We start from the raw sequence: 12,375 nt of genomic DNA on the forward strand, positions 1-12,375 counted from the left end.
GGCTTAGGTACCGATTGTTGGTCCAAGGCGTACACTCTGGCTGGCACCCTTGATCTGGTTCCTCTTACAGGGGTCGGTTTAGGATTTGACCTATCGGCTGGTTAGGCATCACTAATCAGTGGACAAGTGGCAATTTGGTGCTCAGTATTTCCACACCGTAAACACTTTCGAGCCTTTCGCCAGCAATTATTCTCGGTGTGGTTGGATTTCCCACAGTACCCATAAGACACTCGAGGGGCTGATGTCTGGCCTCCCTGCGGGCACCTCTTGCTTGTCCCCTTCCACCTGAGGCTTCTCTTGGAGTAACTCCCCTAGATGTCCCCGAAATTCTTCCACCGCCAGCTTCTCGACCCACTTTAGGGGGTGATATGCCCCGATCATCTTGTACCTACCCCTGACTTCCACTAGGCGCACCCCTCCTCTTTGCATGAAAAATCCTCACTTATGCCCTTACAATTTCTATCCTCTGGGCTTTCTCAAGAACCTCCATAAAGGTATTAATTTGTGCCGTCACCAAGATTTCCTATATTTCCACATTTAGTCCCTGTATAAACCGCCTCACCCTCCTTTACTCCGTAGCTATCAATTCGGGAGCAAACTTCGATAACTTGGTGAACTGAGTCTCACATTCAAATACACTTAAAGTTTCTTGACGGACCTTAATGAAATCGTCCTCCTCCTTCTCCTGGATTAGGGGTGGGAGGTATTTCTTGTTAAACTTTTGCACGAAATTCAACCAGGTCCATGCCGTCCGTTCTCTCTCCCACTTAGCCCTAATTACATTCCACCAGGGTCTGGCGAGTCCCTCAAATTGGAATGCAGCAAAATTCATCTGTCTTTTCTCCGTATAATTTGAGGCAGCAAAAATATTGATCATCGTTTCTAGCCATCTCTCTGCTACTTCAAGGTCTGGTCCTCCAAGGAACTTGGGAGGAGAAAACTTTTGAAATCGCTCTAGGGCCCTATCTTTCCCTATTTCAGGGTCCCTAGGCTAATTAACAGGGGCTTGACTCTGTTGCTCTACCAACTGAGCGAGAATATTAGTCATTTGTTGAATTGCTGTTACCACCTGATCCCCTCCTTCGGCTTGGGGTTCAGGTTGTGGCTCAACCGTTGCACCTCTCTCCTCTCTCGATTCTTGTACTGGTTCTTGTACCTGTCTAGCCCCACGTCCATAGCTAGAATCGCGTCCTCGGCTAGTCCCACGCCCTTGATTTCTCCTACCTTCCATGCCTTTTTTGGACAATAGACTATATAGATACAAGCAAAAGAAAGTAGCTATAAAGCTCAATAAGAGCATTTCCAAGTCACAAAGTAAAGGCAATAACACACATTTAAAATAAACACTCCCTTTATATATATATATATCAAAATAAGCCACATAACAAGTCATGGAGTACTGTACATGCCAACGTAATCAGGTCAAGAACTTATAACAGTCAAAGGACATAGAACAAAAAGCAAGCGCTATGTATATCAACCTTAACACATCAATATCAAAAATAAAAGATGACGTGTCATCCCAACTATGTCCCTAACTACCTCACGTAATCCCTCGAAACCCTAGATCCCCAGTCTAGTTAGTCACCGACCCGACCGACTCTGCCTCCTTCTCGGGTGCAGCCGGCTCCACCTCGGGGCCCTCCTTAGGATCCTTCTCAGGATCACTAGGGGCGGCGTTCCCTTGACCTTCCTCAGCCAAGTTCTGTACTACTTCCCCCACCTGGGCTCCACATTCAGACAAAATATTATCGGTTCGGTATTTTACTTCCCTTACTACTCGAACAAGGCAACCATTAGCCTCTTGAGCTTGATCTTGAAAGGCGTTGGTTTGCTCTTGCTCCTCAAGGACAGAAGCCTCAAGCTCTCGAATCCTAGCCCCTTGCACTCGTAGGACAGCCAGCAGACGCTCAGTCTCCGTCTGGCATCTATGATTGACACTACCCAATCTTCTCCTCTCGTCGGCTATAGCGAGAACTACCTTATCGGGGTAGGAATAGGTCCGCCAACAGTCACAGTGTCGGACCCTACGTCCTGGAGCCCACCGACATACAGGCTCTCCGGGATGCTCCTGAAAGCTAAGTACTCTCCGAGATGGCTCGGCACTCCCATTCTCGCCATTTCCTTCCATTACCTATATTATAAGTAACATTGCAAGAATAAGCAATTTAAACAAATAACACTAAGTTAAACACCTATTCTCTAGGGTTTCACACTTCTACAATCATATACAAGCTATAACATGTATAAGTCACTCAATCTACTCAGACCAATTCAAACCTAGACCATGATACTACCTGTGACGATCCCACCTCCCTTTAGGGCACACCCCAGGGTTTAGCGGACCGCCTGCTCGGCTCTCGCCAGGACTCGCTCACTTAGTTAAAAAAAAATAATTTACAACTATTGAAAATGAATGAAACAACAATTCCTAAGCTTAGAATGTACATTGATGCTTAAGTTAAGCTCCAAGGCTCATACATTCCCAAATATCTCAAAATATTTAAAATTCCAAATAAATTCAACCCTAATCAAGCACGAGCGCGAGTACAATCGCAAAAATTCAAAAACTATATGATGCTAGCCTGTACCAGCCTCACGTCCTCGCTCGTACCCCCTGTAAGGAAAACAAAACTAATAGAGTGAGCTAAAACTCAGTGAGGTTCCAAAACATCATGCAGACCCAAAAAACAAGTTGACCACTACTTAAAAGTGAAAATATCAAAGTAGCGAGTATAAGAGTTCATAATATGAGCAATAACACTTCACATAGAAGCCATTAGGCAATCAACATTTCCAAGTAAAAGGATACAGTCGCTTTTGTGAGTTAATTCCGCCATAACTTTACCAAGTAGTAGTTGACACTCTGTCAACTTTCAAGTAGAGTAACCAGTTCAGTAGTGCTTCACTTAACTCCAATCTCCGTCCATTATTCAAATCCCCTATTGGGCCCGAACTCCAAGATAAACACTGGTGGTAATACTCGAGCATACCAATTAGTCGAGGAGATAACACTCCACTCGACAAAACTAGAGACCCAGGGTTCGTTATCTAACCGACCAGGCCCTTGCCGGCTCGACTCAATTAACTAGCGACAGGGTTTCTGGAATTCTAGACCGTATTCAAGTGATATACATGTATATCAAGTCAATTGCAACCAATGGACAATAATATGTCACTGTAGGGCAAGTGCGATAAAGTACACCCTTGCTCGTGCAAACAAGTCAAGTATTTCATTCAAGTATCAAGTTCAATCATGCCCTTGGAAACACTCACCAATGACTTATTGCTTTGAAAAACCATGCTCAGGTTCAACTCCCTGGCTGGAGTCCAAATCTGCAATAAAATATCATTTAACAGTTTGAAATCAATTAAGATTCAAAATATAAGAGATTCGCTTAAAGAAAATCAAATAAATAGAACTCGTTTAAGTAGTATTAATTTTACTTATCAAACTCTAGAAAATTTATGCTCGCTCTTTTGGTTTTGATAAAGAAGCGATTAACACTTATAAGTTCGCAACTTGGTGTAAAAAAAGTAAGAAATCGTATTTAAAATGGTTGCTACTTTCACCTTTAAAAGTATATGAGTTTTGGCAGAAATTCAGCTTATATACTTCTACTAAAGGAATCTTGAATACCTGAAACAACCTAAGTTCAATTCATCCACGAACAAGTTTTGATTTCACTCTCTTATCCTACGAAAGAAAATTTTGGGCAGCATGTCCTTTGTATTTATCAATTTTTTTCCAGCCATTAAGGCTTCATTTTTTCCTCAAATCAGCCCAACTCAAACACCACAAGTAGAATATCAAGATAGCTCTTCATCTAGGCTAAAAACCAACAAATTTGTAGCTCATTTCTATCAAATAATAATCCAATATCAAAGCTGGAAATTCATCTTTTAACGCTAAAAAGTCACAATCATGCTACTAATCACCTCACAAATTCCATATCCAAGCTCAATACTAACATAATAGAGTTGAATAACATAAATCAAGGCTAAAATGTAAAACCCTAGCTGAAAATCCACTAATCTACACCAAAACTAGAAGATCATCCATAATATTCCAAGATTCATGCCATCTACACCATATTTAGCAAGAATAAGAAAGAGAAAGAAAGTTGATAAACTTATACCTTCCAAAACTTCTTGAGAAGTGAAGAACCAAGCAATTTCTCCCAAGAATGTCACCACTCCAAGCTTCCTAAGCACCAAGGGACTAGTTTAATCGGTTTAGTTTTTGTGATCTCAACTCAAATAAGGCAAAGTCAAGGTTGGAAATGAAAGTTTTCTTCTCCCTTTTTCCTCTCCTTGCTCTCGGCCAACATGAAGAAATAATGGAGAAAAGTTAGCCAAAATGGAAGATAAGAAGGAAGGAATTGTCTTGGTCAAACTCTTCTTTGATTGCCAACACTTGTCACTTAAGATTTTCTTTCTTTTTTTTTTCTTTTCTTCCTTTTCTTTGGTAAAAAATTTTGGCTGGATTAAGGGATAATTTAGGGCTGATTAGATGAAATAAAAACAAGAAAATTAGGGTAAGAAAGTAATGGTCAAGTGGTGTACTCAATCGGTAACAAACGGTGCACGTCGGTTCAAACCTATTTTCCTTAACTCTCTCGTACTTGTGTTTTAACTTATGATTCACTAACTTATGATTAGCACTTCTAATCACACACTTCCTCTTACCTAATACTAACTCTTATCCACCAAATTTAGTACACACACCTCACCAACTAATCACACTACCAAAATGCGCAAAACCCTAATTTATCCTAACTCTAAAAGTAAAGGTAAAACTCTCGATTCTATTATTTATTACAAATATTGAGAGAGTAAATTAGTAGTAAAGATAGTATAAAGTAACTTATTCAAAATAAAAGAAAAATTTAAAAAAATATGAAGAATTTTGCAAGTTCTCACAGTAAGAATGTCGCAAATGAAAGTGGATAGTATTTTGATAATGATGAACCCAATTGGTATTTAAATGAGAAAGTGTTCATTTCATTTGATAATGCCTTTGGAATGACTTTTGAGCCTCAAGAAGAAAGCGTGAATGGTTTAGATTTAACCCCTCTTGAGAAGTGTGTTAAAAGTGTAGGTTCAAAAGTTATAATAGCGTAAGAAATCCATGTGAAAGTTCCTTTGGTAAGTTCTCAATTGATGCAATTACAAAGTGATATATCTAAAGCACTTGAGATTGGTAAATCAATTCCATCTCTCATATCATTTGAAGATAAGGCTCATAAGGTGGAGCTACCATTTGTTGATCCTCTACGCCTAAAGTTGGTGGATTATTCCTTGATGAAGTCACCTTAACAAGGACACAACAATAATCAAGTTAATGGCAATAAAGAAACGCTTGTTGGAAAGCATCCCAATGTTTTTTATTAATTTATTTCATTTTAGTGTGTTTTCATATTTCTTAAATGTGTTAAAGTGTGTTTGTAATGTTTATTTTGAGGGTTCAAGTGTTGACACAAAAGTGACTTTGAAGGTTGGCGAGGAACAAGAAAAATGAAGAAGTCAACCCCTCAAATTGCATTGTGCTTGTTTATGATTCATAAAATGGGGTTAGATTTTGAGTTTAGATCATTTTAAACTTACAAGTGTTAAATTCTGTTAAAAAGTGATTTGAGTCGTATTTCGGAAAACGAGGGAGTTGTGCGAAAATTAGGGATCCATGATGCAAATCCACGAGGTGTGCCTCACAAATCCTACTAATTCTACTTAAAGCCAGCTTTGCAATTTCATTTTTCATTTTTCTCTTCCCCCTCCTCAAGAACCCGCACCTATTGTGAGGACCCAAATTTTAATTTTTCTTACTTTTATGTTATTTTACTGGCTTATTTAATTATTTATTTACCCATTTACTCCGAATAATTTATTTCATTCATTTTAAATCCATTTACATGGAACAATGTCTCATTTATATTTTTAAAACGTTTCGTTAGCGAATTTAATTTTTCTGCGATTCATTTAGCGAGAAATAGTGAATGCACGTTTTTCGAGGCAAATGCGATGCGAGAGTACATTAATCTTGGAGAATTAAGGATGATTAATAGTAGACTAAGAAAAGTTAACAAAGGGATTAGATGTGAGTGAGTTAAGTTAAGCTCAATTAGGAGCACTAATTACTCACTAATCGGTTGTTGACTTCTAGGCACCAAGAACACCTTTATGTCAATCCTTCTTACACCCCATCAAATCACCCAACTACCACCCAAAACCTTTCTTCCTCTCCTCTCACTTGGCCGACTCCCCTCCCTCATTTCCCCTCAAAAATTTCAGCTCTCTTGTCTTCCATTTTCCTCCAAGAAAACTCTTCAAATTTGCTTCTTTTTTTGGCTCTTCATACAAGCTTGGAAGGTGACTTGAACAAGGAGGAAACTTTGGTGATTTAAGAGCTCAAACCCTAGTGTTTAGTCTTCATCTTGGCAGCAAGGTAATCATCCAAAGAAACCTCAACTTTTCCTCTCAAATCTTAGTAGTAGTTAGTTATAGTTAGTTAGTTGTTGGGTTGTTGATGGGTTCACAAGAACCTTGACATTAGGTAGTGGACTTGAGGTGGCTTTATAGGTAGAGGCCTTGAGGATTTTGTATGTTTAATTGCCTGTTTGATGCTTAGTTTGAGAAGATATGGTTTAGTTTTAGTTGGAAAGTTAGAAAAGAAAGCTAGAAGATGAGAGGTGCATGCTGTCCGAATTTTGGCTTGTTGAAACCCTCATGTTAATTTTGAATTTTGATGCTATTCTGGTGCAATAATGCTTGATACATGTTAGTGGTTATGTGTGTTGAATATCTTCCAAAAACCTTTTCAATTGGTTGTCTCAAAGTAGGGTTAAAGTGAGGATGAATTCTGGAAAATTTTCTGACCAGGAGTACCAACTAGTGTTCACATTTTGGGTCATAACTTATTATATGAGAGCTGAAATCGAGTGCCATTTGTGGCATCCAAAATTAGACTCTGAGAGCTTTCCGTTGGTATAAAATACACCTCCTAATTCATTTCCTATGAGCCGTAGTGATCCGGCAAATATGATTGAATTTCCTCACTGTTCTCATCCGAGAAACCAGCCTAGCTGCAGTTTGTAGCTCAATTTCGCCTATCTTACAAAATGAATTTTAAGACAGCTCCTTCTAGTGAATTGTAGCCTTTTGAATCTAATTTTCAATTCCACAAACCACACTAAATTTTGAGTTATGTAGCTTTAGTTATGATCATATTTTGAAACTCTGTCAAGCCTTCAAAACTCGAAATTTCGTAAACAGGTTCCAAAATTCAGTTTTCCTAAAACCATTGTATCTTGATGTAGAAAGGTCCGAATTGAGTTCCGGTTGTTGCATTTGAAACAAGATTTGGAACTCTATTAGTGGTATAAATTTCACGCATTGATTCCACTTCTACAAATTTTTCCGAATTTCCAAACATTGCTGAAATTGCAAGCCTGTTTTGCTCTGTCCTGTCTGGAACAGTGACTTTGAACTAAAATTTGAATGATTTTGAATTGGAGTCTGAGAAAAGTGTCTTCTATAGAGTTTTAGTGCATTGAGTCTAGTTTCTAACGGTATAAAGTTTCCAATTTTTGGACTTACGAAACTCGAGATACGATTTTTTCCAAGCAGTGTTGCACCAAGCTGGAAATTTTTTGGTTACAACCAAAGTACTCTTTTAAACACTTTCAACCTCCCTTTGAGATTGTAGTCCGTTTTAAATTTAATTTCATGGTTGGACACAAGGTCACTTTTGAACATTAAACCTTCATTTTGAATCTTGGTTTCCAAAGGATTAAACCTCCCTTAATGCATTTTTTTTTGGTTGTTAACTTCCTTGGTTATTGGCACCACTATTCTTATGCCCTCGATTTACATGAGTTTGAACTTTTAAAAGAGACTGTTTTCACTAGAGTAAATCTTGGAAAATTTTCTCTAGTTTTATACTCGAATCTTGGAACCTTTAACCTTGACATTTTCTATGCATATGAGTGGAGTTTTGGATGAGTTTTGACTCCATTAGTTTGAAAAATATGAACGCTCTTCATATTCAAAAGTTTGGACTTGAAATTTGAAGTTTTAAGAGATGAAATCCATCTACCCTTTTTTTTCTCGATTTTCGTGCCGAAAGTGAAAATGATTGATATCACGTACCACGACTTGAATCAAAAAACGACCGTTGAGCTCTCTTTGAGCATTATTTCCTTGATTTAGCGAGAAAAACTCTTTTAACTTGACTCAAACTTGTGACCTTGAGAGTGGGTAGCAAGAAAATATTTTTCTTTATAACCTCGGTCGAGCACCTAGGTAATTGTAATTGTGCATGTCTCAGGTGGTCACGAGGACGCCAAAGAGCTCGTCTGACTTCTCGCTTTGCTCTTGTTTGCCTTGACTTTTGGTGAGTGTCAAGTGCATGTCAAATGCTAATGTGTTTGAAATGATATGTGTACAAGTGCTATATATGATACATGAATTTGCCGAGGCGAGGGTGTACTTTATCACCCTCGTCCTCTCTCTCTCTCCTGATTACATGATACTTGTTACATGAATATACATGATTTGCACTTATACGTGAACATGTTTTAAGTCGTGAGCACTGAGCGGCTAGAAGTATCACGCCCTATTTGGGTTGGAGGTATCGCTCATCCCGACACAGTGCTATGACCGATTCAAAGTCGATTGGAGTGTTGTCTCGTCGACCAAATATACTTGTGGAGATGCCCCTAACTCGAGTCGGCAAGGGCTTGGTCGAGGAACTTGGTGAACCTTGGAAAATATTATAGATTGAACTTTTGAGATTTCGCTAGGCATACTCGAATAGTATCGCCACCTCAAACTTGTTTGGTTCCGGATCCGAGTGGGTGTTATGTTGGATGGAGGAAGTAAGTGGAGCACCACGGTCATGTTATTACTCCGTCAACCCAAGACGGCTCAACTTGATTAGGATGTGGAAATAACTCTTGAGAGCTCCTGTATCCTCCTTATGTGTCAATTCCTACTTGTGCACTTGAATAAAATGCCATATTTAAAGTTGCTTTCAAGAACATTATTTGATTGATTGGCGTTGCTTGCTTGTCGGTTTCTTGGCCTCACTGAGCGTTCGCTCATTCCTTTAAGTTTGTTTTCCTTAACAGGATTTGGAAGTGGATTGGAGGATCTAGACTAGCGATTCGGTGGAAGCTCGTATTTTTGTATGAAATTAGTGACTCTTAAATTGTAACTTTTGTTACTCTTGGTTGGTGGTTTGTAATGATAATTTTTAAGCTTAGAGTTGTGGCTTATATATTCTAAGTACTTCTTATTTAGCCGAGGAACGGAGGCAATTGACTCGTGACCTCCGGCTAGCACTAGATGAGAGAGAGGAGATAGAGGCCACTATGGAGGCTTAGGCTGCTCGGATCTAGGAGCCAGAGGTGAGAGTTCTTGAGGAGCGTCAGAGGGCTGACGCCTCCGATGCTTAGTTTTAGAAGACTGAGGGGCGCCTTATCCGGATTGTCCAGGAGGCGGGGACCCGCATGGACGGTATTATGGCCGAGTGTGTGACTATGACTGAGCGTCTGGAGGAGGCTTTGCTTGCGGATGTACCTGAGGAGGCCGCACCTGCTGTGGAGGTGGAGGTTGCACCGATGGAGGAGGATCCTGAGGAGGACCCCGAGGAGGACCCTTCTGAGGCTATAGGATCTTCTAGTTCGGTCTACCTGTATTAGAGACCTCTTGATCTTTTGACTTTTGTTCAGGACCTAGAAGGGGTGAACCTCGCTGTGAGGCTTTTTGTGTTTTGTGCGTGTACCCCTGTATTTTGAGGCACTTGGTTTCCTATGTTCTGTATTTGATATCACCGACTCGTTGTATGCACTCTTAACATATGACATCACTTCTAATCTATATAAATATCTATGCTTTGATTTTAAAGTGTTCTTGCAATCTGTACTTGTTTTTGAATTTCTACGCTTATTTTTCTCTTTTATTATGTGCTGAGAATCTTGCTATATGGATCGACGAGGATGTGGAAGGGGGCGTGGGCGTGGGATTCGGCAGCCCTGCACTCCCGAGAGAGGTGAGGGATCTGTGACTGGTCCAAACCAAAACCCTAGGAACGAAGAGGGTGACCAAGTGGCTACGGCCATTAACCGCATAACCGATGTTCTTGAGTGTTTAGTTGAGTGCCAAGGCCCTGAACCAGCCAACCAACCTAAGAACCAAGAGAGGGGTGAGGATAGAGCTTTAGAGCGTTTCTTGAAGTTCACCCCACCTAGGTTTCATGGAGGATCAGATCCTGAGTTAGCGGAGAATTGGTTGGAAAGGATGGTGGAGATTTTTGCTGCCTTAGACTATGCTGAGGAAAGGTAAGTGAATTTTATCATTTTTCAATTTGAGGGAGCAGCCCGCTCATGGTGGAACGTTGTTAGGGCAAAGTGGGAAAGAGAATAAATCCCCTGGACTTGGGCAAATTTTGAGAAGGAGTTTAATGCCAAATTTCTTCCACCTATGATACAAGAAAAGAGGGAGGATGACTTTATTAAGTTGAAACAAGGGTTACTGAGTGTGGCCGAGTATGAGGAGCAGTTCACTAAACTTTTGAAATTTGTCCCTGAGCTTGTGGTCACGGAACGAAAGAGGATAAGGAGATTTATTCAAGGGTTAAATGTAGAAATCCAAGAATCCCTAACAGCCGCCCAAATCATGACTTTCACGGATGCTTTGGAAAAAGTGCAGAGGGTAGAGACTGCTAAGTCCCAATCTAAAACTTTTCACGCGAGAAAAAGGGATAACCCAAGTAACACCCTTGGATCGTCTAAGAAGTTTACCCAACCTCTTGAGATGGGAAGAGGGGCTGAGGGAGTGAGAATGCCAGGAAAACCCGTAGGAGCTCCAACAAGGGGAGCCCCGCCAAAGGAAAATCAATGTGGACGAGGTCAGCAAAAAGGGAATTTTCAAACTAGTTAGACTGTGACCCCTCGTGTGATTTGTGGATATTGTAGCAAGCCTAATCACATTGAGGCCGAATGCTGGAGAAAGAAAGGAAAATGTCTGATTTGTGGTAGTGTCGAGCACCAGATTTCTAGTTGCCCTAGTACCTCCAAGGAAGGAGGAAATACCCAACAGCCTGCTAGGTCTGCTTCAAAGCAGTCAAATGCCGAAGGGAGCCGACCGAAAGTGCCAGCTAGAGTTTACGCCTTAGACAATCAGCAAATCCTTAACCCAACTGAAGTGGTTGAAGGTACAATTTCTGTTTTTCATCGCTTAGCTGGAGTTTTAATTTATCCCGGGGCAACCCATTCTTTCATAGATCCTAACTTTATGAAGGGTGTAGATGTAAAATGTGATTTCTTGCCTTTTGATTTAGAGGTTAAGACTCCTACGGGGAACCAATGCCTGATTGCTAATAAAGTTTATAGAAATTGGGAAATTTGGATTGGTGAGAGAAAATTGTTGACGGATTTAATGAGTTTAGCAATTAAGAGGTATGATGTGATACTTGGGATGGATTGGTTAGCTCGGTACCATGCTCAATTGGATTGTAAGATGAAACTTGTAGAGTTGCGCATTCCTGGGAAAGCAACTTTGAAATTAAATGTGAGAGGTAGACTAGCATCGTCTGCTTTAATTTCGGGGATTTGAGATAGGAAATTGTTGAGTAGTTGAGTTAAAGGATATCTAGTCTTTCTTATCTATACACCTGGGGATAAGGTGAAGTTGGAAAACGTGCCGGTAGTAAGGGAGTTTCCCGACTTCTTTTCCGAAGAATTAGAGACATTACCTCCGGAGAGGAAAATAGTGTTTAAAATTGATGTGGCTCCGGGGACGGCCCCTATTTCTAAGACACCTTACAGGATGGCTCTAGTTGAATTAAAGGAATTGATGTTGCAATTACAAGATTTATTAGGAAGAGGTTTTATCAGAGAAAGTGACTAACTGTGGGGAGCTCCAGTGTTCTTCGTTAAGACGAAAGATGGGTTTGAGGCTATGCATAGACTACCGAGGCTTGAATGATGTGACCATTAAGAATAAATACCCTCTGCCTCACATAGATGAGCTATTCGATCACTTGCAAGGGGCAGTGGTATTTTCAAAGTTAAATTTGAGGTAAGGATATTACCAATTGAGGATCTTAGAAGCGGCTGCGCCTAAGACCGCTTTCAATTCAAGTTATGAGCACTTTGAATTTGCAGTGATACCCTTTGGGTTAACTATTACACCAGCAACGTTTATGGACTTGATGCATTGGATTTTTAAGCCGTACTTGGATCAATTTGTGGTAGTATTCATTGATGACATATTGGTGTACTCTAAATCTCGAGAAGATCATGAACGACACATGAGGATAGTTTTACAAACCCTGAGAGAGCACAAACTTTTTGTTAAATTCAATAAATGTGA

The 12,375-nt window shown here is 40.1% G+C and overlaps 1 protein-coding gene across 1 annotated transcript; it reads left to right on the top strand.

The window, feature by feature from the left end:
* Window positions 1–9,984: 9,984 nt before the first annotated feature.
* On the top strand, window positions 9,985–11,910 carry LOC113759850. Its single transcript, XM_027302428.1, has 3 exons — window positions 9,985–10,340; window positions 10,977–11,571; window positions 11,686–11,910. The coding sequence occupies exons 1-3, from the start codon at window positions 9,985–9,987 to the stop codon at window positions 11,908–11,910; spliced, it is 1,176 nt and encodes a 391-aa protein (XP_027158229.1).
* The last annotated feature ends 465 nt before the right edge of the window (window positions 11,911–12,375 follow it).

The sequence above is a fragment of the Coffea eugenioides genome, chromosome 2 (assembly GCF_003713205.1).
Source record: "Coffea eugenioides isolate CCC68of chromosome 2, Ceug_1.0, whole genome shotgun sequence".
Taxonomy (NCBI): Eukaryota; Viridiplantae; Streptophyta; class Magnoliopsida; order Gentianales; family Rubiaceae; genus Coffea; species Coffea eugenioides.